Source organism: Ips typographus, linkage group LG15 (assembly GCF_016097725.1).
Source record: "Ips typographus isolate SLU linkage group LG15, UJ_Ityp_2.0, whole genome shotgun sequence".
Taxonomy (NCBI): Eukaryota; Metazoa; Arthropoda; class Insecta; order Coleoptera; family Curculionidae; genus Ips; species Ips typographus.
Genome location: NC_138436.1, coordinates 317,346 through 343,897, shown reverse-complemented (window position 1 = coordinate 343,897; position 26,552 = coordinate 317,346). Strand labels below are relative to the sequence as shown.

Genomic DNA, 26,552 nt, shown 5'->3' with positions numbered 1-26,552 from the left:
CACTTTTCTTCAATTTTTAAGGTCACGTGACACTTTTCTTCTATTTTTGACAGTTTTTAAGGTCACGTGACATTTTTCACTATTTTGAAGGTTCCTGAAGGTCACGTGACGTTTTTCTTCTATTTTTGACAATTTTTAAAATCACGTGATGTTTTTCTTCTATTTTTGACAGTTTTTAACGTCACATGACATTTTTGAGCGTTTTTTTTACAGTCACGTGACATTTTTCACAATTTTGAAGGTTCCTGAAGGTCACGTGACACTTTTCGTTCATTTTGACAGATTTTAAGATCACGTGACACTTTTCTTCAATTTTCAAGGTCACGTGACGTTTTTCTTCCTATTTTTGACAGTTTTTAAAGTCACGTGACACTTTTCGTTTATTTTTGAAAACTTTTAAGGTCACGTGACGCTTTTCCATTATTTTGACAGTTTCCGAAGGTCACGTGACACTTTTCTACTATTTTTGACAGTTTTTCAAACTAACGTAACATTTTGTCTATTTTTGACAATTCCTAAAGGTCACGTGACACTTTCTCACTAATTTGACGGTTCCTCAATGTCACGTGACGTTTCTGACAGTTTTTTTCAAATCGCATGACATTTTTCATCATTTTGAATGTTCGTGACGGTCACGTGACGCTTTTCTTCTATTTTTGTTGGTTTTTTAAGCCCATGTGACACTTAATTAATTTTTGACAGTTTTTATGGTCACGTGACATTTTTTCTATCATTTTTAATGGTATTTTCCAAATGACGCGACATTTTCCATGTTTTGACAGTTTTTTCAAAGTCACGTGACACTTTCACAATTTTAAAGGTTCCTTAAGGTCACGTGACACTTTTATGTCATTTTGACAATTTTAATGGTCACGTGACGCTTTTTCATTATTTTGAAGGTTCCTGAAGGTCACGTGACGCTTTTCTTCTATTTTTGACAGTTTTTAAAGTCACGTGACATTTTTCACATTTTGACAGGTTTTTTACAATCACGTGACACTTTTCTTCGATTTTTGACAGTTTTTAAGATCACGTGACGTTTTCTCACTATTTTAAAGGATCGTTAAGATCACGTGACATTTATGTTCCATTTTTTCGACGTGACACTTTCCCACTAATTTGACGGTTTCTTAAAGTCACGTGACATTTTTCACCATTTTTGACAGTTCCTTAAGGTCACATGACATTCATGTTCTATTTTTAACAATTTTTAAGGTCACGTGACGTTTAGGTTCCAAGTGACACTTTTCCATTAATTTGACAGTTCCTGAAGGTTACGTGACATTTGTTTTCCATTTTTGACAGCTTTTAAAGTCACGCATCATTTTTCGGTGTTAACAATTTTTAAGGTACAACACCCATAACTTTGACGCCCTCTAGCGGCCAAACGACGTTACCAATCAACTCATGCGGGGATATTTTTGGAAAGCTTGAAATCTGCTCCATCTTTTGTTTTCTATGACATTTTGACGTAACTTGTCAAATAAGGGAGTAATTCAGGGTCAAAACAACGAGTGTCAGAAAATATGCGTGAAAACTGTCAACGCGAATTGACTGGCAATTTAGGCTAAGACTGGACGATAAATTTGACAAAAGTGACAGAAAAATGACATTTTTTTTGACAGAATTGATATAAATCTAAAAATCATATTTTTCTTCCTCAATTTGACGCTATTGACACACAAACTGTCAAACTGAACTGACTGATGATGAATTTGACAGGTGACACAAAAATGACGTTTTATTGAAAAACATTTTATTTTCTAAATTTACAAACGATAATAATCCAATAATGATGATTACACGACGTTTCTGTTGCTTCTCGGAACCATCCTCATCAGGGTCCGGCGGCGTCGCTATGGTAACGGTCAATGTAGCGTTGCGCTTGCGCTTTGACCGTTTCGATCGTTTCGCGCGTTCCGTGCGTTTCTTCGACGCGTCGGCGCTTCATGAAAAGCGCGCGCGCGCTTCTGAGCGGCAATTTCTGAGCGAGCGCGCGCTCCAAAGCGTTGCGCGCCGCGTCGACGCGTCCGCTCTTGATCAGCTGATCGGCGTACGTCATCCAGACGTGCGTTTTGCGCGGCGCGGTGCGCAGAATCGTTTCAAAGATGGCGGTCGCCTCGTCCGCGTCGCCATATTGAAATTCCATGATGGCGAAACGTACAATCAGCGACATTTCTGCAAAAAAAAAAAAAACAAAAACCATTAAAAACGAATTGATAAATTAACCGACGTCACAATTTTCAGCTGTCAATTTGACATTTCTGACGTTAGCAATAGAGTTACGCGATTCATTTTAGTTTCATTGGATCCGCCGTCAACAAATTAGTAGAAAACGAGTATAAACTCGGTTTTTTGACATTTTATTGACAGATTGTTATTTGACAGAAAATGACAGGTCGAAATGTCAAAAAACCGAGTTTATACTCGTTTTCTACTAATTTGTTGACGGCGGATCCAATGAAACTAAAATGAATCGCGTAACTCTATTGCTAACGTCAGAAATGTCAAATTGACATTTAGAAAGCGTTTTTAATGGAGTTTATTAAATAAAGAAGCAATTTTTCGAGACTGATTTGACGTTTTTCGGATTCCTCGACCCTAATTTAGTCGAAAACGAGTTTAAACTCGTTTTTTTTGACATTTCATTGACAACCTGTCATTCGACAGGTCGCGTGACCTATTTTAAAAAAATTCAAAGTCACGTGACTTTTTTAAAGCAAATTTCAGTCGCGTGACTTTTTCCGATAACTTTAATGGTCACGTGACTCTTTTTCAGTAAATTTAATGCCAATTTCAAAGTCACGTGACTTTTTCCGATAACTCTCAAGGTCACGTGACTTATTTTAAGTAGATTTCAAAGTTTCGTGACTTTCAAGGTCACGTGACCATTATTCATTAATTTTAATCGTTCACGTTCTATTTTAGTAACTTTCAAAGTCACGTGACTTTTTCCGATAACTTTAATGGTCACGTGACTATTTTTAAGTAAATTTAATGGCACGTGACTTTTTTAAAGCAAATTTCAGTCGCGTGACTTTTTCCAAAACAAATTTTAAAGACACGTGACTCTTTTTCAGTAAATTTAATGCCAATTTCAAAGTCGCGTGACTTTTTCCGATAACTTTAATGGTCACGTGACTCTTTTTAAGTAAATTTAATGTCGCGTGACTTTTTCCGATAACTTTTAAAGACACGTGACTCTTTTTCAGTAAATTTAATGCCAATTTCAAAGTCACGTGACTTTTTCCGATAACTTTAATGGTCACGTGACTCTTTTTAAGTAAATTTCAAAGTCACGTGACTTTTAGTAAATTTCAGTCACGTGATTTTTTTCGATAATTTTCAAGACCATGTTATCTTTTCGATGATTTTCAAGGTCACGTGACCTTTTTCAAAAATTGTTATGTCATACGTTATGTGACTTTTTTAGTAAATTTTAATCACGTGACTTGTCCCGACAACTTTGAAAGTCACGTGACTCTTTTTAAGTACATTTAATGTCACGTGACCTTTTTTTTAAGTAACTTTCATGGTCACGTAACTCTTTTAAACTAAATTTAATGCCACGTGCCTTTTTCCGATAATTTTCAAGGTCACGTCATATTTTTTCATTAATATTAATGTCACGTGACTCTTTTCAAATGAATTTAATGCCACGTGACTTTTTTTAAATAAATATCAAGGTCACGTGATTTTTCGGTAACTTTCAAGGTGTCACGTGACTTTTTCATTAATATTAATGTCACGTGACCTTTTTTTTTAAGTATTTTTCATGGTGACTCTTTTCAAATAAATTTAATGCCACGTGACTTTTTCATTAATTGTAATGTCACGTGACCTTTTGAGTAATTTTTCTGGTCACGAGACTCTTCTTTTAAGTAAATATCAAGGTCACGTGACTTTTCGGTAATTATAATGTCACGTGACTTTTTCGTTAATTTTAATGTCACGTGACCTTTTTTGAGTAATTTTCATGATCACGTGACTCTTTTTAAGTAATTTTAATGTCACGTGACCTTTTTGAGTAATTTTCATGGTCACGTGACTCTTTTTAAGTAAATTTAATACCACGTGACTTTTGCCACTTTCAAGGTCACGTGACTTTTCATTAATTTCCCATAGTCACGTGACTCTTTTAAAGTAAATTTAATGCCACGTGACTCTTTTTAAGTAAATTTAATGCCATGTGACCTTTTTAAGTAAATTTCAAGGTCACGTGACTTTTAAGTCAATTTCATGGTCACAACTTTTTCGGTAATTTTAATGTCACGTGACTTTTTCATTAATTTTAATGTCACGTGACCTTTTTGAGTAATTTTCATGGTCACGTGACTTTTTCTGAAGTAAATTTAATACCACGTGACTAATAAGTCACTTTTAAGGTCACGTGACTTTTTCATTAATTTTTATGGTCACGAGACTCTTTTTAAGTAAATTTAATACCACGTGACTTTTTTTAAGTAAATATCAAGGTCACGTGATTTTTCGGAAACTTTCAAGGTGTCACGTGACTTTTTCATTAATTTCCCATAGTCACGTGACCTTTTTTGAGTAATTTTCAAGGTCACGTGACTTTTTTATAACTTTCAAGGTCACGTGACTTTTTCATTAATTTTCCATAGTCACGTGACTCTTTTAAAGTAAATTTAATGCCACGCGACCTTTTTAAGTAAATTTCAAGGTCACGTTACTTTTTCGGTAATTTTTCAGTCACGTGACTTTCCGATAACTTTTTTAAGTAAATTTTAAGGTCACGTAACTAAGTCAATTTCATGGTCACATAACTTTTTCGGTAATTTTAATGTCACGTGACTTTTTCATTAATTTTAATGTCACGTGACCTTTTTGAGTAATTTTCATGGTCACGTGACTTTTTCTGAAGTAAATTTAATACCACGTGACATAAGTCACTTTTAAGGACACGTGACTTTTTCATTAATTTTTATGGTCACGAGACTCTTTTTAAGTAAATTTAATACCACGTGACTTTTTTTAAGTAAATATGAAGGTCACGTGATTTTTCGGAAACTTTCAAGGTGTCACATGACTTTTTCATTAATTTTTATGGCCACGTGACTTTTTCATTAATTTCCCATAGTCACGTGACTCTTTTTAAGTAAATTTAATGTCACGTGACCTTTTTGAGTAATTTTCATGGTCACGTGACTTTTTCTGAAGTAAATTTAATACCACGTGACATAAGTCACTTTTAAGGACACGTGACTTTTTCATTAATTTTTATGGTCACGAGACTCTTTTTAAGTAAATTTAATACCACGTGACTTTCTTTTAAGTAAATATCAAGGTCACGTGATTTTTCGGAAACTTTCAAGGTGTCACGTGACTTTTTCATTAATTTCCCATAGTCACGTGACTCTTTTTAAGTAAATTTAATGCCACGTGACTTTTTCATTAATTTTTATGGTCACGAGACTCTTTTTAAGTAATTTTAATGTCACGTGACTTTTTTTGGTAATTTTCAAGGTCACGTGACTTTTTTATAACTTTCAAGGTCACGTGACTTTTTCATTAATTTCCCATAGTCACGTGACTCTTTTTAAGTAAATTTAATGCCACGTGACTTTTTTTAAGTAAATATCAAGGTCACGCGATTTTTAGGAAACTTTCAAGGTGTCACGTGACTTTTTCATTAATTTCCCATAGTCACGTGACCTTTTTTGAGTAATTTTCATGGTCACGTGACTCTAATTTTAATGTCACGTGACTTTTTTTGGTAAATTTCAATGTCACGTGACTTTTTCGGTAATTTTTCAGTCACGTGACTTTCCGATAACTGTTTTTCATTAATTTTTATGGCCACGTGATTTTTTTTAAGTAAATATCAAGGTCACGTGATTTTTCGGAAACTTTCAAGGTGTCACGTGACTTTTTCATTAATTTTAATGCCACGTGACCTTTTTGAGTAATTTTAATGCCACGTGACTCTTTTTAAGTAATTTTAATGTCACGTGACTTTTTTGGTAATTTTCAAGGTCACGTGACTTTCCGATAACTTTTTTAAGTAAATTTTAAGGTCACGTAACTTTTAAGTCAATTTCATGGTCACATAACTTTTTCGGTAATTTTCATGGTCACGTGACTTTTTCTGAAGTAAATTTAATACCACGTGACATAAGTCACTTTTAAGGTCACGTGACTTTTTCATTAATTTTTATGGTCACGAGACTCTTTTTAAGTAAATTTAATACCACGTGACTTTTTTTAAGTAAATATGAAGGTCACGTGATTTTTCGGAAACTTTCAAGGTGTCACATGACTTTTTCATTAATTTTTATGGCCACGTGACTTTCTTTTAAGTAAATATCAAGGTCACGTGATTTTTCGGAAACTTTCAAGGTGTCACGTGACTTTTTCATTAATTTCCCATAGTCACGTGACTCTTTTTAAGTAAATTTAATGCCACGTGACTTTTTCATTAATTTTTATGGTCACGAGACTCTTTTTAAGTAATTTTAATGTCACGTGACTTTTTTTGGTAATTTTCAAGGTCACGTGACTTTTTTATAACTTTCAAGGTCACGTGACTTTTTCATTAATTTCCCATAGTCACGTGACTCTTTTTAAGTAAATTTAATGCCACGTGACTTTTTTTAAGTAAATATCAAGGTCACGCGATTTTTAGGAAACTTTCAAGGTGTCACGTGACTTTTTCATTAATTTCCCATAGTCACGTGACCTTTTTTGAGTAATTTTCATGGTCACGTGACTCTAATTTTAATGTCACGTGACTTTTTTTGGTAAATTTCAATGTCACGTGACTTTTTCGGTAATTTTTCAGTCACGTGACTTTCCGATAACTGTTTTTCATTAATTTTTATGGCCACGTGATTTTTTTTAAGTAAATATCAAGGTCACGTGATTTTTCGGAAACTTTCAAGGTGTCACGTGACTTTTTCATTAATTTTAATGCCACGTGACCTTTTTGAGTAATTTTAATGCCACGTGACTCTTTTTAAGTAATTTTAATGTCACGTGACTTTTTTGGTAATTTTCAAGGTCACGTGACTTTCCGATAACTTTTTTAAGTAAATTTTAAGGTCACGTAACTTTTAAGTCAATTTCATGGTCACATAACTTTTTCGGTAATTTTCATGGTCACGTGACTTTTTCTGAAGTAAATTTAATACCACGTGACATAAGTCACTTTTAAGGTCACGTGACTTTTTCATTAATTTTTATGGTCACGAGACTCTTTTTAAGTAAATTTAATACCACGTGACTTTTTTTAAGTAAATATGAAGGTCACGTGATTTTTCGGAAACTTTCAAGGTGTCACATGACTTTTTCATTAATTTTTATGGCCACGTGACTTTCTTTTAAGTAAATATCAAGGTCACGTGATTTTTCGGAAACTTTCAAGGTGTCACGTGACTTTTTCATTAATTTCCCATAGTCACGTGACTCTTTTTAAGTAAATTTAATGCCACGTGACTTTTTCATTAATTTTTATGGTCACGAGACTCTTTTTAAGTAATTTTAATGTCACGTGACTTTTTTTGGTAATTTTCAAGGTCACGTGACTTTTTTATAACTTTCAAGGTCACGTGACTTTTTCATTAATTTCCCATAGTCACGTGACTCTTTTTAAGTAAATTTAATGCCACGTGACTTTTTTTAAGTAAATATCAAGGTCACGCGATTTTTAGGAAACTTTCAAGGTGTCACGTGACTTTTTCATTAATTTCCCATAGTCACGTGACCTTTTTTGAGTAATTTTCATGGTCACGTGACTCTAATTTTAATGTCACGTGACTTTTTTTGGTAAATTTCAATGTCACGTGACTTTTTCGGTAATTTTTCAGTCACGTGACTTTCCGATAACTGTTTTTCATTAATTTTTATGGCCACGTGATTTTTTTTAAGTAAATATCAAGGTCACGTGATTTTTCGGAAACTTTCAAGGTGTCACGTGACTTTTTCATTAATTTTAATGCCACGTGACCTTTTTGAGTAATTTTAATGCCACGTGACTCTTTTTAAGTAATTTTAATGTCACGTGACTTTTTTGGTAATTTTCAAGGTCACGTGACTTTTTTTTGGTAATTTTCAAGGTCACGTGACTTTTTCATTAATTTCCCATAGTCACGTGACTCTTTTAAAGTAAATTTAATGCCACGCGACCTTTTTAAGTAAATTTCAATGTCACGTGACTTTTTCGGTAATTTTTCAGTCACGTGACTTTCCGATAACTGTTTTTAGTAAATTTTAAGGTCACGTGACTTTTAAGTCAATTTCACGTTCACATGACTTTTTCGGTAATTTTAATGTCACGTGACTTTTTCATTAATTTTAATGCCACGTGACCTTTTTGAGTAATTTTCATGGTCACGTGACTTTTTCTTAAGTAAATTTAATACCACGTGACTAATAAGTCACTTTCAAGGTCACGTGACTTTTTCATTAATTTTCCATAGTCACGTGACTCTTTTTACTAAATTTCAAGGTCACGTGACTTTTTCATTAATTTTCCATAGTCACGTGACTCTTTTAAAGTAAATTTAATGCCACGCGACCTTTTTAAGTAAATTTCAAGGTCACGTTACTTTTTCGGTAATTTTTCAGTCACGTGACTTTCCGATAACTTTTTTAAGTAAATTTTAAGGTCACGTAACTAAGTCAATTTCATGGTCACATAACTTTTTCGGTAATTTTAATGTCACGTGACTTTTTCATTAATTTTAATGCCACGTGACCTTTTTGAGTAATTTTCATGGTCACGTGACTTTTTCTGAAGTAAATTTAATACCACGTGACATAAGTCACTTTTAAGGTCACGTGACTTTTTCATTAATTTTTATGGTCACGAGACTCTTTTTAAGTAAATTTAATACCACGTGACTTTTTTTAAGTAAATATGAAGGTCACGTGATTTTTCGGAAACTTTCAAGGTGTCACATGACTTTTTCATTAATTTTTATGGCCACGTGACTTTTTCATTAATTTCCCATAGTCACGTGACTCTTTTTAAGTAAATTTAATACCACGTGACTTTTTTTAAGTAAATATGAAGGTCACGTGATTTTTCGGAAACTTTCAAGGTGTCACATGACTTTTTCATTAATTTTTATGGCCACGTGACTTTTTCATTAATTTCCCATAGTCACGTGACTCTTTTTAAGTAAATTTAATGCCACGTGATTTTTTCATTAATTTTAATGTCACGTGACCTTTTTTTGAGTAATTTTCATGGTCACGTGACTCTTTTTAAGTAATTTTAATGTCACGTGACTTTTTTGGTAATTTTCAAGGTCACGTGACTTTTTTATAACTTTCAAGGTCACGTGACTTTTTCATTAATTTCCCATAGTCACGTGACTCTTTTAAAGTAAATTTAATGCCACGCGACCTTTTTAAGTAAATTTCAATGTCACGTGACTTTTTCGGTAATTTTTCAGTCACGTGACTTTCCGATAACTGTTTTTAGTAAATTTTAAGGTCACGTGACTTTTAAGTCAATTTCATGTTCACATGACTTTTTCGGTAATTTTAATGTCACGTGACTTTTTCATTAATTTTAATGCCACGTGACCTTTTTGAGTAATTTTCATGGTCACGTGACTTTTTCTTAAGTAAATTTAATACCACGTGACTAATAAGTCACATTCAAGGTCACGTGACTCTTTTTACTAAATTTCAAGGTCACGTGACTTTTTCGGTAATTTTTAAGGTCACATTATATTTTCGGCAATTGCAAGGTCACGTGACCTTTATTAGTAATAAAAAAGTTTATTTTTTATGATTCTAAGGTCACGTGACTTTTTCGTGGTTTTTAAGGTCACGTGACTTTTAAATAAGTTACGGAATTTTTCTCGATAACTTTGAAGGTCACGTGATCTTTTCTTTAGTAATTCTAATGTTACGCGACTCTTTTTAAGTAAATTTCAAGGCCACGTGACATTTTCGGTAACTTTCAAGGTGTCACGTGACTTTTTCATTAATTTTAATGTAACGTGACCTTTTTGAGTAATTTTCATGATCGTGACTCTTTTTAAGTAAATTTAATACCACGTGACTTTTGCCACTTTCAAGGTCACGTGACTTTTTCGGTAAGTTTCAGTCACGTGACTTTCTGATAACTTTTAAGGTCACGTGACTTTTTTCCAGTAATTTTTTAATGTCACGCAATCACTTATTCGGACAATTAATATCGAGACAAAATTGTCAGTTTGGCAACGCCGCCACACGGTTTCGTAATACTCACGTGACTTTTTGTCGACGATCGATTTGAGCGCCCTCTGACGACAATCGCGCGCCTCCGTCGTACGACCGGCGCGATAATACACGACGGCAACGTCGCACCACATCGACGCGTCGCCTTTAAATTTGGCGCGCACTTTCGCGCACAACTCGTCCATTTCGGCGCGTTTGGCAACGTCGCGCGACAACATTTCAATTGTTTTCACGTAAACGACCAGCGGATCGTTGCGTCGCAACGCTTCCGTCAGACACGCGTCAAACGACGATTTTGTGCCAAACAAATTTTCTAAATTCAATCGAACCAGCCACATTTTCAACTTTTCCTCGGTAGAGGTCGGGTCGATGGTGGCGAGGGCGCGTTCCGCCACCGCTCTCGCTTTCTCGATTTCCGTACCCTGCAAGAAAAACAAACGAAAATCAGTCGGAAATTCCCCTTAAAACGAGGTGCAACTCGGTTTTTTGACAGAAAATTCAAAATGGCGGCTTGGGACGACATTTTGTTTTTGACATTATCTATATCTAAATTTTGACAGCAGATTCGAAATCAGCGACCCCAAATTAGTCGAAAACGAGTGGTCACTCGGGGGGTCTAAGTTGAGAAACAAAAAAGTTGCGTGCGGAAAGTGTCTTTTCCACACTAAAAACCAACTTTTTTGCTACTTATGCTAGAACGTTCATCTCACCGTCATTTTATGTTAAAATTTCCTGGAAAAGACACTGGTGCAACCAGTTTTGCGATATCTACAAAACTAACCGAGTTAGAGCTAAATAATGTAATTTTTAACGGTTATTTTGTCAGGAAATCATCTAGATTAAGAGATAGATGAATTTTGACATTTGATTTGGAATCAGCGACCCCAAATTAGTCAAAAACGAGTGGTCACTCGGGGGGTCTAAGTTGAGGAACAAACAAGTTTTGTGCGGAAAGTGTCTTTGCCATCAAAATCGCAACTTTTTTGTTTGACAAGCTAGAGTTGTCGTCTCGGTGTCATTTTATGTTAAAATTTACGGGAAAAGACGCTGGTGCAGTCAGTTTTGCGATATTTCCCAAACTAGCAGAGTTACGCCAGAAAACCAGCATTTTCAATCTTGATACGGCTAGAAACTCAAACTGGGTGATAGTTAGGTAAATTTTGACTGCACAGATCGATTCAGCGCCCTCGATTTAGTGCCAAACGACACGTCACTCGAGGGGTCTAAGTGGAAAAACAAAAAAGTTGCGTGCGGAAAGTATCTTTTCCACCAAAAACGCAACTTTTTTGTTTGACAAGCTAGAGTTGACGTCTCGGTGTCATTTTATGTTAAAATTTCCCGGAAAACACTTTGGTGTAGTCAGTTTTGACATATCTCAAAAAACAACCGAGTTACACTCAAAATTTCACATTTTAACCATTACTTTGCCAGGAACTCGGTCAAATTAAGATTTAAGTGAATTCTGATTGTAGAATTGGAATCAGCGACCCCAAATTAGTCGAAATCGAGTGGTCACTCGGGGGGTCTAAGTTGACAAACAAAAAAGTTGAGTGCGGAAAGTGTCTTTTCCACCAAAAACGCAACTTTTTTGTTTGACAAGCTAGAGTTGTCGTCTCGGTGTCATTTTATGTTAAAATTTACGGGAAAAGACGCTGGTGCGGTCGGTTTTTTGATATCTACAAAACTTACAGAGTTAGACTAAATATTTCACATTTCAACCATTTTTTGCCAGGAACTCGGCCAGATTAAGACTTACATAAAATCTGACTGCGGAATTGAAATCAGCGACCCCAAATTAGTCAAAAACGAGTGGTCACTCGGGGTGTCTAAGTTGAAAAACAAAAAAGTTGCGTGCGGAAAGTGTCTTTTCCACCAAAAACGCAACTTTTTTGTTTGTTAAGCTAGAGTTGTCGTCTCGGTGTCATTTTATGTTAAAATTTACGGGAAAAGACGCTGGTGCAGTCAATTTTCCGATATCTCCCAAACTAGCAGAGTTACGCCAGAAAACCAGCATTTTCAATCTTGATACGGCTAGAAACTCAAACTGGGTGACAGTTAGGTAAATTTTGACTGCACAGATCGATTCAGCGCCCTCGATTTAGTGCTAAACGACACGTCACTCGAGGGGTCTAAGTGGAAAAACAAAAAAGTTGCGTGCGGAAAGTGTCTTTTCCACCAAAAACGCAACTTTTTTGTTTGACAAGCTAGAGTTGTCGTCTCGGTGTCATTTTATGTTAAAATTTCCCGGAAAACACTTTGGCGTAGTCTGTTTTAAGATATCTCAAAAAATAACCGAGTTACACTCAAAATTTCACATTTTAACCATTACTTTGCCAGAAACTCGGTCAAATTAAGAGATACGTGAATTCTGAATGTAGAATTGAAATCAGCGACCCCAAATTAGTCGAAATCGAGTGGTCACTCGGGGTGTCTAAGTTGAAAAACAAAAAAGTTGAGTGCGGAAAGTGTCTTTCCCACCAAAAACGCAACTTTTTTGTTTGACAAGCTAGAGTTGTCGTCTCGGTGTCATTTTATGTTAAAATTTCCCGGAAAACACTTTGGTGTAGTCAGTTTTGACATATCTCAAAAAACAACCGAGTTACACTCAAAATTTCACATTTTAACCATTACTTTGCCAGAAACTCGGTCAAATTAAGAGATACGTGAATTCTGAATGTAGAATTGAAATCAGCGACCCCAAATTAGTCGAAATCGAGTGGTCACTCGGGGGGTCTAAGTTGAAAAACAAAAAAGTTGCGTGCGGAAAGTGTCTTTTCCACCAAAAACGCAACTTTTTTGTTTGACAAGCTAGAATTGTCGTCTCGGTGTCATTTTATGTTAAAATTTACGGGAAAAGACGCTGGTGCGGTCGGTTTTTTGATATCTCAAAAACTTACAGAGTTAGACTAAATATTTCACATTTTAACCATTTTTTTGCCAGGAACTCGGTCAAATTAAGATTTAAGTGAATTCTGATTGTAGAATTGGAATCAGCGACCCCAAATTAGTCGAAATCGAGTGGTCGCTCGGGGGGTCTAAGTTGAGAAACAAAAAAGTTGCGTGCGGAAAGTGTCTTTTCAACCAAAAACGTAACTTTTTTGTTTGTCAAGCTAGAGTTGTCGTCTCGGTGTCATTTTATGTTAAAATTTCCCGGAAAACACTTTGGTGTAGTCAGTTTTGAGATATCTCAAAAAATAACCGAGTTACACTCAAAATTTCACATTTCAACCATTTTTTTGCCAGGAACTCGGTCAGATTAAGACTTACATAAAATCCGACTGCGGAATTGAAATCAGCGACCCCAAATTAGTCGAAATCGAGTGGTCACTCGGGGTGTCTAAGTTGAAAAACAAAAAAGTTTTGTGCGGAAAGTGTCTTTCCCATCAAAAACGCAACTTTTTTGTTTGACAAGCTAGAGTTGTCGTCTCGGTGTCATTTTATGTTAAAATTTACGGGAAAAGACGCTGGTGCGGTCGGTTTTTTGATATCTCAAAAAATAACCGAGTTACACTCAAAATTTCACATTTTAACCATTACTTTGCCAGAAACTCGGTCAAATTAAGAGATACGTGAATTCTGAATGTAGAATTGAAATCAGCGACCCCAAATTAGTCGAAATCGAGTGGTCACTCGGGGGGTCTAAGTTGAAAAACAAAAAAGTTGAGTGCGGAAAGTGTCTTTCCCACCAAAAACGCAACTTTTTTGTTTGTCAAGCTAGAGTTGTCGTCTCGGTGTCATTTTATGTTAAAATTTACGGGAAAAGACACTGGTGCAGTCAGTTTTGCGATATCTCCCAAACTAGCCAAGTTACACCAAGAAAACCGCCTTTTTAACACTGATTCCAATCAAAACTCGAACTGGGTAATAGTTACGTAAATTTTGACTGCGGATTTGAAATCAGCGACCCCAAATTAGTCGAAAACGAGTGGTTACTCGGGGGGTGTAACTCAAAAAATAACAAAGTTAGTTTATCAAAAAATCGGTAGATTTTTTTCTTAGCAAATTGGCGAAATTGCATGATAAGACATTTTTATTTTCGGTAGAAAAATGTTTATCTAACCTACTGTTAGATTTTCGTTTCGATATAAATTAGTCACCTCAACAAAAAATTATTTTTTCGGTAGAAAAAATTTGGTAGATTTTTTTTTACTTTGCATTTTCGGTAGAAAATAATTTTTTCGCTAGGCGTCTTTTCCGAGAAATTCTAACATAAAATAACACCGAGACGACAACTCTAGCTTGACAAACAAAAAAGTTGCGTTTTTGGTTGAAAAGACACTTTCCGCACGCAATTTTTTTGTTTTTCAACTTGGACCCCCCGAGTGACCACTTGTTTTCGACTAATTTGGGATCGCTGATTTCAAATCCGCAATTAGATTTCACGTATCTCTTAATTTGACCGAGTTCCTCGCAAAATAATGGTTAAAATGTGAAATTTTGAGTGTAACTCGGTTATTTTTTGAGATATCTTAAAACAGACTACGCCAAAGTGTTTTCCGGGAAATTTTAACATAAAATGACACCGAGACGACAACTCTAGCTCGACAAACAAAAAAGTTGCGTTTTTGGTGGAAAAGACACTTTCCGCACGCAACTTTTTTGTTTTTCCACTTAGACCCCTCGAGTGACGTGTCGTTTAGCACTAAATCGAGGGCGCTGAATCGATCTGTGCAGTCAAAATTTACCTAACTATCACCCAGTTTGAGTTTCTAGCCGTATCAAGATTGAAAATGCTGGTTTTCTGGCGTAACTCGGCTAGTTTGGGAGATATCGCAAAATTGACTGCACCAGCGTCTTTTCCCGTAAATTTTAACATAAAATGACACCGAGACGACAACTCTAGCTTGACAAACAAAAAAGGTGCGTTTTTGGTGGAAAAGACACTTTCTGCACGCAACTTTTTTGTTTCTCAACTTAGACCCCCCGAGTGACCACTCGTTTTCGACTAATTTAGAGTCGCTGATTCCAATTCCGCAATCAGATTTCACGTATCTCTTAATTTGACCGAGTTCCTCGCAAAATAATGGTTAAAATGTGAAATTTTGAGTGTAAATCTGTGACTTTTTGAGATATCAAAAAACCGACTACACCAGCGTCTTTTCCGGAACATTTTAACATAAAATGACACCGAGACGATAACTCTAGCTCGACAAACAAAAAAGTTGCGTTTTTGGTGGGAAAGACACTTTCCGCACGCAACTTTTTTGTTTGACAACTTAGACCCCCCGAGTGACCACTCGTTTTCGACTAATTCGGGGTCGCCGATTTCAAATCCGCCGTCAAAAATTGTCAAAAACTTCAAATTTGTAAAATACCACAAAAAATTTGGAGTGCACTCACCGCAACGTGAAAAGCGACGTATTTCGTCCACAATTCGGCCGAATCCGGTTTCGACAGCAACAATCTGTCAAACTGTTCGGCACTTTGCGGCGTTGCCGTCGCATCGGCCAGTTCCTTTTCGACGTTGCCGATTCGTTCCTCTTCGAGCCGAAGCGCGCGCGCTCTTTCGCTCGCGCTCATTTTCTTCTTTTTCTCTCTCGCACCAGTCGCGCCCTGTCAAATGTCACAGAAATGACAGCTGTCATTTTGTTGATGTTTGACAGTTGACTTACGTCAATTTCGTCGTCGGACGACTCGTCGTCGTCCCCCGTTGCCGCACCGGCTGCCTGAGGATGGAAAAAGGTCGAAACGTCCGGCAAAACGACAGTTTTGCTGCGGGACGACGTTTCGACCGTTTCGGCCTCTTCATTGTCGCTCACTCCACTGTCCGACGCTATTTCTTCCTTTGACGCACCGTCACGTGGCTCTTTGCTGTCATTTTTCCGCTCTTTCGTTTGTTTTTGTGGTTTTTCCGTTAACGCGCCTGCGCGCTTGTTGGACGACTTGTCCAACCGTAAAAACTGATTTTTACTCATTCCCAGCCAGTAGGATTTGACTTTTCTACACAAAAAAATGAAAAATTGCAAAAAAAAACTGAAAAAAACAAAAACTACTTTTTTAGCTGTCAAAATGTCATTTATGAGGTTAGGGTGAGAGTTACGCGATTCATTTTAGTTGCGTTCGATTCCCCATCCCCGAATTAGTCGAAAACGAGTATAATCTCGATTTTTTGACAAGCTGTCATTTTTGACAGGAAATGACAGGTTGAAACGTCAAAAATCGAGATTATACTCGTTTTCGACTAATTCGGGGTCGGGGAATCCATTACTGCTGTCAGTTTGACGTTAACTGTCACTGGATTCGAGAAAATCCAATATGGCGGTCTGAAACGTCAAAAAAACCAATTCACAATTTTACTAAACCAATTTGAAGTCGAAGAGTTCAGAAAAATGGTAAATTAGCATTGAAAATTCGTTAAAAGCTTGAAAACCGGATTGTAGCTGTCAATTTGACATTTTTGAGGTTTGGCTTCGAGTAAGGTGATTAATTTCAGTTGAATTGAATTCCCGGTCCCCGAATTAGTCGAAAACGAGTATAAAGTCGATTTTTTGGCATTCTGACCTGTCATCAAGTGTCAAATGACAACCTGTCAATGTCATGTCAAAAAATCAAGATTATACTCGTTTTCGACTAATTCGGGGTCGGGGAATCCATTACTGCTGTCAGTTTGACGTTAAAATTGTAAACTGGGGTTTTTCGATGTTTCAGACCGCCATATTGGATTTTTTCGAATCCAGTGACAGTTAACGTCAAACTGACAGCAGTAATGGATTCCCCATCCTAGAATTAGTCGAAAACGAGTATAAAGTCGATTTTTTGACATATCGACCTGTCATTAAGTGTCAAATGACAACTTGTCAAAAAAATTGACATTATACTCGTTTTCGACTAATTCGGGGATGGGGAATTCAACGCAACCAAAATTAATCCCGTCAAAACGACCCTAAATTCAGAAATGTCAAATTGACAGCTACAATCCGCCATTTTGCTCGGAAGTGAAAAAAAAATCAAAATTGCGATCTGAAAGGTCAAAAAACCCAGTTCACAATTTTACTAAACCAATTTGAAGTCGGATAGGTCAGAAAAATGGTAAATTAGCATTGAAAATTCGTTAAAAGCTTGAAAACCGGATTGTAGCTGTCAATTTGACATTTTTGAGGTTTGCCTTCGAGTAAGGTGATTAATTTCAGTTGAATTGAATTCCCGGTCCCCGAATTAGTCGAAAACGAGTATAATCTCGATTTTTGACATTCTGACCTGTCATCAAGTGTCAAATGACAACCTGTCAATGTCATGTCAAAAAATCAAGATTATACTCGTTTTCGACTAATTCGGGGTCGGGGAATCCATTACTGCTGTCAGTTTGACGTTAGAATTGTAAACTGGGGTTTTTCGATGTTTCAGACCGCCATATTGGATTTTCTCGAATCCAGTGACAGTTAACGTCAAACTGACAGCAGTAATGGATTCCCCATCCTAGAATTAGTCGAAAACGAGTATAATCTCGATTTTTTGACATATCGACCTGTCATCAAGTGTCAAATGACAACCTGTCAAAAAAATTGACATTATACTCGTTTTCGACTAATTCGGGGATGGGGAATTCAACGCAACCGAAATGAATCCCGTCAAAACGACCCTAAATTCAGAAATGTCAAATTGACAGCTACAATCCGTCATTTTGCTCGGAAGTGAAAAAAAAATCAAAATGGCGATCTGAAAGGTCAAAAAACCCAGTTCACAATTTTACTAAACCAATTTGAAGTCGGATAGGTCAGAAAAATGGTAAATTAGCATTGAAAATTCGTAAAAAGCTTGAAAACCGGATTGTAGCTGTCAATTTGACATTTTTGAGGTTTGGCTTCGAGTAAGGTGATTAATTTTAGTCGAATTGAATTCCCTGTCCCCGAATTAGTCGAAAACGAGTATAAACTCGATTTTTTGACATTCTGACCTGTCATCAAGTGTCAAATGACAACCTGTCAATGTCATGTCAAAAAATCAAGATTATACTCGTTTTCGACTAATTCGGGGATGGGGAATCCATTACTGCTGTCAGTTTGACGTTAACTGTCACTGGATTCGAGAAAATCCAATATGGCGGTCTGAAACGTCAAAAAACCCAATTTACAATTTTACGAAACCAATTTGAAGTTGGATAGTTCAGAAAATTGGTAAATCACCATTGAAAATTCGTAAAAAGCTTGAAAACCGGATTGTAGCTGTCAATTTGACATTTTTGAGGTTTAGCTTCGAGTAAGGTGATTAATTTCAGTTGAATTGAAATCCCCGTCCCCGAATTAGTCGAAAACGAGTATAATCTCGATTTTTTGACATTCTGACCTGTCATCAAGTGTCAAATGACAACCTGTCAATGTCATGTCAAAAAATCAAGATTATACTCGTTTTCGACTAATTCGGGGTCGGGGAATCCAATACTGCTGTCAGTTTGACGTTAGAATTGTAAACTGGGGTTTTTCGATGTTTCAGACCGCCATATTGGATTTTCTCGAATCCAGTGACAGTTAACGTCAAACTGACAGCAGTAATGGATTCCCCATCCTGGAATTAGTCGAAAACGAGTATAATCTCGATTTTTTGACATATCGACCTGTCATCAAGTGTCAAATGACAACCTGTCAAAAAAATTGACATTATACTCGTTTTCGACTAATTCGGGGATGGGGAATTCAACGCAACCGAAATGAATCCCGTCAAAACGACCCTAAATTCAGAAATGTCAAATTGACAGCTACAATCCGCCATTTTGCTCGGAAGTGAAAAAAAAATCAAAATGGCGGTAGTGCACTTACCCGCAAACGCAAATTTTGAATTTTTTCCGTTCGTAGTAGGCGTCGCAACCGACGAAATCGTTGACGTGCAATCGTCTGGGCAGATTAATCACGTGCGAGTTACCCTGACGGTTAGTTAACAGACAGATGACGTAATCGTCCTTTAGTAGCAGTTTGGTGGCGGCGCTGGCGGGCAAAGCGTCGTCGACGGTGGCGCCGCCATCTTGCGGCGCCATCTTGCGGCAGAGCGCGCGCGTCAAGCACACGTCGACGAAGTGGCGCGCGAAATCGTGACCGATGACGGTGCCGGTCACGTGGTCGCCCACTTTGATCGATGCTGTCAAAAATACAACAAAAAATAAATTAATAAAAACAAACAAAAAAAAACACAAAAAAAAAACAATTAAAAAAAATTAATTACAAACAAAAAATAATTACAAAAACCAACAAAAAAAAAACATTTAAAAAAAAAATTGCAAAAGAAATTAAAATATAAAATAATTAATAAAAACAAACAAAAAAATCATTAAAAAAAAATTAAAATATAAAATAATTAATAAAAACAAACAAAAAAAAATGAATTGCAAAAAAATTTAAAATAAAAAATAATTAAAAAAAAATAATTGCAAAAGAAATTAAAATATAAAATAATTAATAAAAATAAACAAAAAAAAACACAAAAAAAAAACAATTAAAAAAAAATTAATTACAAACAAAAAATAATTACAAAAACCAACAAAAAAAAAACATTTAAAAAAAAAATTGCAAAAGAAATTAAAATATAAAATAATTAATAAAAACAAACAAAAAAATCATTAAAAAAAAATTAAAATACAAAATAATTAATAAAAACGAACAAAAAAAAAAAAAAAAATGAATTGCAAAAAAATTTAAAATAAAAAATTATTAAAAAAAAATAATTGCAAAAGAAATTAAAATATAAAATAATTAATAAAAATAAACAAAAAAAATCATTTAAAAAAATAAAAATAAAAAATAATTAATAAAAACAAAATTAATTGCAAAAAAAATTAAAATGAAAAATAATTAATAAAAACAAACAAAAAATAAAAATAAAAAATAATTAATATAAACAAACAAAGAAAAAACACAAAGAAAATCGTTTAAAAAGAAATTGCAAACCAAATTAAAATAAAAAATAATTAATAAAAAATGATTAAGAAAAATAAAACAAAAAGATTGAATAACAAAAAAGAAATTCAATTAATTGACAAGTTAACATTTGACAGATAATGACAGGTCAAAGTGTCAAGAAAACCGAGTTTATACTCGTGTTCGACTAATTTGGGGTCAAAAACACCCAAAAAACATCTGTGACATCTGTCAAAATGCCATCAAACTAAATCTGTCAAAATTAAGTAGGAAAATGTCAAATTTAAATTTTTTAAAAATGTCAAAAGTGACGTCCGTCAAAATGTCATCAAACTAAATAGGAAATTGTCAAAATTAAATCTTTTAAAAATGTCGTCAACTAAATCTGTCAAAATTAGGTAGAATTGTCAATTTTTTTTTTCACAAATGTCAAATTTATTTTTTTTTAAATGTCAAAAATGACGTTTGTTAAAATGTCATCAACTAAATAGGAAATTGTCAAAATTAAATCTTTTCAAAATGTCAAAATGTCGTTAACTAAATCTGTCAAAATTAGGTAGAAAATTGTCAATTTTAAATTTTTTAAAGATTTTAAAAGTGACGTCTGTCAAAATGTCATCAAACTAAATCTGTCAAAATTAGGTAGGAGAATGTCAAATTTAAATTTAAAGAAAAAGTTAATTATGACATCTGTCAAAATTAGGTAGGAAATTGTCAAATTTAAAATTTTTAAGTGACATCTGTCAAAATGTCATTAAAGTAAATCGGCCAAAATTAGGTAAAAAATTGTCAAATTTAAAAGTGACATCTGTCAAAATGTCATCAAACTAAATCTGTCAAAATTAGGTAGAAAAATGTCAAATTTAAATTTTTTAAAATTTTTAAAAGTGACGTTTGTCAAAATGTCATCAAACTAAATCTGTCAAAATTATGTAAAAAATTGTCAAAACTATTTTCTAAAAAAACGTTAATTATGACACCTGTCAAAATATCCCAAAAAATGACATCTGTCAAAATGTCATCAAACTAAATCTGTCAAAATTAGGTAGAAAATTGTCAAATTTAAATTTTCTAAAAATGTCAAAAGTGACATCTGTCAAAATGTCATCAAACTAAATCTGTCAAAATTAGGTAAGAAATTGTCAAATTTAAATTTTTTAAAAATTTTAAAAGTGACATCAGTCAAAATGTCATCAAACTAAATCTGTCAAAATTATGTAAAAAATTGTCAAAACTATTTTCTAAAAAAACGTTAATTATGACACCTGTCAAAATATCCCAAAAAATGACATCTGTCAAAATGTCATCAAACTAAATCTGTCAAAATTAAGTAGGAAAATGTCAAATTTAAATTTTTTAAAAATGTCAAAAATGACATCTGTCAAAATGTCATCCAAACTAAATAGGAAATTCTCAAAATTAAATCTTTTCAAAATGTCATCAAACTAAATCTGTCAAAATTAGGTAGGAAATTGTCAAATTTAAATTTTTAAAAAATTTTAAAAGTGACATCTGTCAAAAATTCATCCAATAAAATCTGTCAAAATTATGTAAAAAATTGTCAAAACTATTTTCTGAAAAAACGTTAATTATGACACCTGTCAAAATATCCCAAAAAATGACATCTGTCAAAATGTCATCAAACTAAATCTGTCAAAATTAAGTAGGAAAATGTCAAATTTAAATTTTTTAAAAATGTCAAAAATGACATCTGTCAAAATGTCATCCAAACTAAATAGGAAATTCTCAAAATTAAATCTTTTCAAAATGTCATCAAACTAAATCTGTCAAAATTAGGTAGGAAATTGTCAAATTTAAATTTTTAAAAAATTTTAAAAGTGACATCTGTCAAAAATTCATCCAATAAAATCTGTCAAAATTATGTAAAAAATTGTCAAAACTATTTTCTGAAAAAACGTTAATTATGACACCTGTCAAAATATCCCAAAAAATGACATCTGTCAAAATTTCATCAAACTAAATCTGTCAAAATTAAGTAGGAAAATGTCAAATTTAAATTTTTTAAAAATGTCAAAAATGACATCTGTCAAAATGTCATCCAAACTAAATAGGAAATTCTCAAAATTAAATCTTTTCAAAATGTCATCAAACTAAATCTGTCAAAATTAGGTAGGAAATTGTCAAATTTAAATTTTTAAAAAATTTTAAAAGTGACATCTGTCAAAAATTCATCCAATAAAATCTGTCAAAATTATGTAAAAAATTGTCAAAACTATTTTCTGAAAAAACGTTAATTATGACACCTGTCAAAATATCCCAAAAAATGACATCTGTCAAAATTTCATCAAACTAAATCTGTCAAAATTAAGTAGGAAAATGTCAAATTTAAATTTTTTAAAAATGTCAAAAATGACATCTGTCAAAATGTCATCCAAACTAAATCTGCCAAAATTAGGTAGAAAATTGTCAAATTTAAAGAAAAAGTTTATTATGACATCTGTCAGAATATAAAAAAGTGACATCACGTCATTTTTTGACTATTAGGTAGGAAATTGTCAATTTTTTTTTTGTCAAAAGAAAAAGTTAATTATGACGTCTGTCAAAATATCCCAAAAAAGTGACATCTGTCAAAAAGTGACACACAATTTGTCATTCGGTGCTTACCTGGACACAACGCGGGCGCTGCAATCGCTCGGGCGCCATCTTGCGACAATTGAATGACGCAACCGCCCTTTTCGCCCACACGTTCGACGATGCCGTCGGCCGCGTCGCCAACTCGATAACGACAAATCGGCCATTTCCGCTTGCGACCCGAACGATACACGAACGCCATCTCGACAAAATGGCGACCGTACATGCGCAACGTGCTCTGGAAAACAGAAAACGTCACGTCGTAACGCCAACTCGTTTGATTCCGACTGTATCTTCTCTCACCTCGACGCTACGATCGTACACGTCGTTCAGTTTGATTGACAGCTCGATTGACGGGTCGATTGACGGGTCGACGCGCGTCACTCGGCCGAGTAACAGCTGATGCTCGACCAGCTCGGGCAGGGGCACGTCAAAATTCTGGAAAAGTGACGTTTGCTCGAAACCAGTGACAGTTGACGTCCAACTGACAGTCGCGTTGGATTCCCCGACCCCGAATTAGTCGAAAACGAGTATAAACTCGATTTTTTTGACAAGCTGTCATTTTTGACAAGTGATGACAGGTCGAAACGTCAAAATATCGAGTGGGTACTCGTTTTCGACTAATTCGGGGTCGAGGAATCAAACGCAACTAAAATTAACCGCGTAACTTGCACCCCAACGTCAGAAATGACAAATTGACAGTTGAAAACTCCTTACATAGGATTTTGGCAGTAGATTTAATGTTTTTTGAATTCCCCGACCCCGAATTAGTCGAAAACGAGTATAAACTCGATTTTTTGACAAGCCGTCATTTTTGACAGGTGATGACAGGTCGAAACGTCAAAAATCAAGATTATACTCGTTTTCGACTAATTCGGGGTCGGGGAATCGAACGCAACTAAAATTAATCGCGTAACTTGCACCCTAACGTCAGAAATGTCAAATTGACAGCTGAAAACCTCTTTAAAAGGATTTCGACAGTGGATTTAAGGTTTCTTGAACTCCCCGACCCCGAATTAGGGGAAAAAGAGTATAAACTCGTTTTTTTACATGACTTTGACAAACTGTCATTTTTTGACAGTTTGAAATGTCAAAACAAATCGTGTTTATACTCCTTTTTGACTGCATGTTGTCATTTTTTACAATTTCAGTGTTAAAATGACGTAATTTCCGCCATTTGGTTTCAACTGTCATTTTCAACGTTTTAAGTGTCAGAATGACGTAAATGCCGCCATTTTGTGTTCCAACTGTCATTTTCAATATTTAAAGTGTCAGAATGACGTAATGGCTGCCATTTTGTGTTTTTGCTGTCATTTTCAACATTTTTAGTGTCAGAATGACGTAATAGCCGTCATTTTGTGTTTCAACTGTCATTTTCAATATTTAAAGTGTCAGAATGACGTAATGGCAGCCATTTTGTGTTTCAACTGTCATTTTCAACATTTCAAGTGTCAGAATGACGTAATAGCCGTCATTTTGTGTTTCAACTGTCATTTTCCACAATTTAAGTGACAGAATGACGTAATGGCCGCCATTTTGGATTTCAACTGTCATTTTCCACATTTTAAGTGTCAGAATGACGTAATTGATGCCATTTTGAATTTCAACTGTCATTTTTCACATTTCAAGTGTCAGAATGACGTAATGGCAGCCATTTTGTGTTTCAACTGTCATTTTCAACATTTTAATTGTCAGAATGACGTAATTGCCGCCATTTTGTGTTTCAACTGTCATTTTCCACATTTTAAGTGTCAGAATCACGTAATTGTCGGAAATGTCAAATTGACAGGTTTAAACCAGTTTAAATACATTTTAAACGTAGAAGATCAGGTGTTTTGGGGTTAATTTCAAGTTTTTTGAAATCCCAGACACCGAATTAGTCGAAAATAAATATAAACTCGATTTTTTTTGACAGGCGGTCATTTGACAGAAAATGACAGCTTGAAATGTCAAAATATCGAGCGTGTACTCGTTTTTGACTAATTCAGGGTCGGGGGGTTCAAAAAACCTTAAATCAGCCTCTTTTACTGCCATAAAGCTATGAATGGGGTTTCCAGCTGTCAATTTGACATTTCTGACGTTAGAGTGCGAGTTGCGCGACTAATTTTGGTCGCGTTCGATTCCCCGACCCCGAATTAGTCGAAAACGAGTATAAACTTGATTTTTGACGTCAACCTGTCATTGGCTGTCAAAAATGACAGCTTGTCAATGTCACGACAAAAAATCGAATTTATACTCGTTTTCGACTAATTCGGGGACGGGGAATCGAACGCGACCAAAATTAGTCGCGCAACTCGCACCCTAACGTCAGAAATGTCAAATTGACAGCCGGAAAAAAAAAAAAAACGCCGAGTTTTCCGCACTCACCTCTTTCGGCACGGCCACCACGTCGGCGCAATCCAAAATCAACGGTTTGACGTGCACTTTGTTTTTTTTCCGTTTGACGTACGAACATCTGACAACGTCGCCCACCTTCACTTCGGCCCTCGTCGGCACTTTTCGGCTCGCGTACGTCATTCCTTCGCGTCGCGAATAAATCGCTCCGCCCACGTACAGCAAATTCACCAAACGCTGACCGGCGCACAACGTTTCTGCAAAAACGAGAAAAAACTGACATTTGACAGATCTGTCAAAAAATGACATTTGACACTTTTCGTTTGACGTCATTTTTTCAAAATGGTTGTTTTGACATTTTAAATACAATTTGTGTGAATTTTGACAAGTTTCGTTTTTTTGACAGATGTCACTGTCAAACACAAGTAAAAATGACATTTGACAATTTTCTACTAAATAAACGTCACTTTTTGACTTTCACTAAAAAAAACAAATTTAGATTTGACAATATCCTACTGACTTTTGACAATGACACCTGTCAAACAAACAAAAAATAACATTTGACAGTTTTGACGTTTTGAAAAATTGATATTTGACATTTTTAAACACGATTTTTGTAAAGTTTGTTAAATTTCGTTTTTTTGACAGATGTCACTGTCAAACACTAGAAAAAATGACATTTGACAATTTTTTACTCATATTTCATAAACGTCACTTTATGACATTTAAGAAAATTAGATTTGACAAATCCTACTGAATTTTGACAATGGCAGCTGTCAAACAAAAAGTGACATTTGTCAATTTTTTTTTTAAAATTGACAGATGTCAAAAGTGACATGACGTGTGTACCTTTGACAGCTCGACACATCGAGAGGGTGTCGCTGAGATGCGCGTCCGGAACGAATCCGTCGGGGGCGTCGTCCAAATCGTCAATTGTGACGTCGACGCCGCCATTTTGTATCGCGCGCACCGTTGCCGAGTAACGGCCGCCCACGTGCGGACCGCCCACTTTTTCGACGGGCGGCGGGAATAGCGACAACGTCAACTGGCCATCGCTGATTTTGGAAATGTACACGTCGACCTGTCAAAAAAAATTGTCAAAAATAGAGAAAAATTAAAAGTAAAAAATATTAATAAAAAGTATTATTTAATTAAAAGTAAAGAAAATAAAAACTAAAAACGTAAAATGTAAAAAATATAAAATAGCCTGTAAAAGTCAAAAAGTAAAAGTAAAAATGTAAAAAGTAAAAAATCTAAAATAGACGGTAAAAGTCAAAAAGTAGAAATAAAAGAAGTAAAAAGTAAACTGTAGAAGTCAAAAAGTAAAAGTAAAAATGTAAAAAGTAAAAAATCTAAAATAGACTGTAAAAGTCAAAAAGTAGAAATAAAGGACGTAAAAAGTAAACTGTAGAAGTCAAAAAGAAAAAGTAAAAATGTAAAAAGTAAAAAATCTAAAGTAGACTGTCAAAAGTCAAAAAGAAGTAAAGAAAGTAAAAACTAAAAACGTAAAATGTAAAAAATCTAAAATAGACTGTAAAGTCAAAAAGTAAAAGTAAAGAAAATAAAAACGTAAAAAATATAAAATAG

General features: G+C 34.8%; 1 protein-coding gene across 3 annotated transcripts in view; it reads right to left on the bottom strand.

Moving 5' to 3' along the window:
* Window positions 1-1,739: 1,739 nt before the first annotated feature.
* The window catches only part of Rrp5 (Ribosomal RNA Processing 5), a 50,673-nt gene continuing 25,860 nt past the window's right edge, over window positions 1,740-26,552 (bottom strand). For all 3 annotated transcript variants that reach the window (XM_081993021.1, XM_081993023.1, XM_081993022.1), the window contains exons 9-17: window positions 25,815-26,046; window positions 24,999-25,222; window positions 22,935-23,069; window positions 22,665-22,869; window positions 18,948-19,263; window positions 15,807-16,134; window positions 15,535-15,747; window positions 10,226-10,616; window positions 1,740-2,178 (exon numbers count right to left, since the gene is read on the bottom strand). In XM_081993021.1, coding sequence (XP_081849147.1) covers window positions 1,838-2,178; window positions 10,226-10,616; window positions 15,535-15,747; window positions 15,807-16,134; window positions 18,948-19,263; window positions 22,665-22,869; window positions 22,935-23,069; window positions 24,999-25,222; window positions 25,815-26,046 — 2,385 coding nt within the window. In that variant the 3' untranslated portion in view covers window positions 1,740-1,837. The remainder of the gene's footprint in view (window positions 2,179-10,225; window positions 10,617-15,534; window positions 15,748-15,806; window positions 16,135-18,947; window positions 19,264-22,664; window positions 22,870-22,934; window positions 23,070-24,998; window positions 25,223-25,814; window positions 26,047-26,552) is intronic.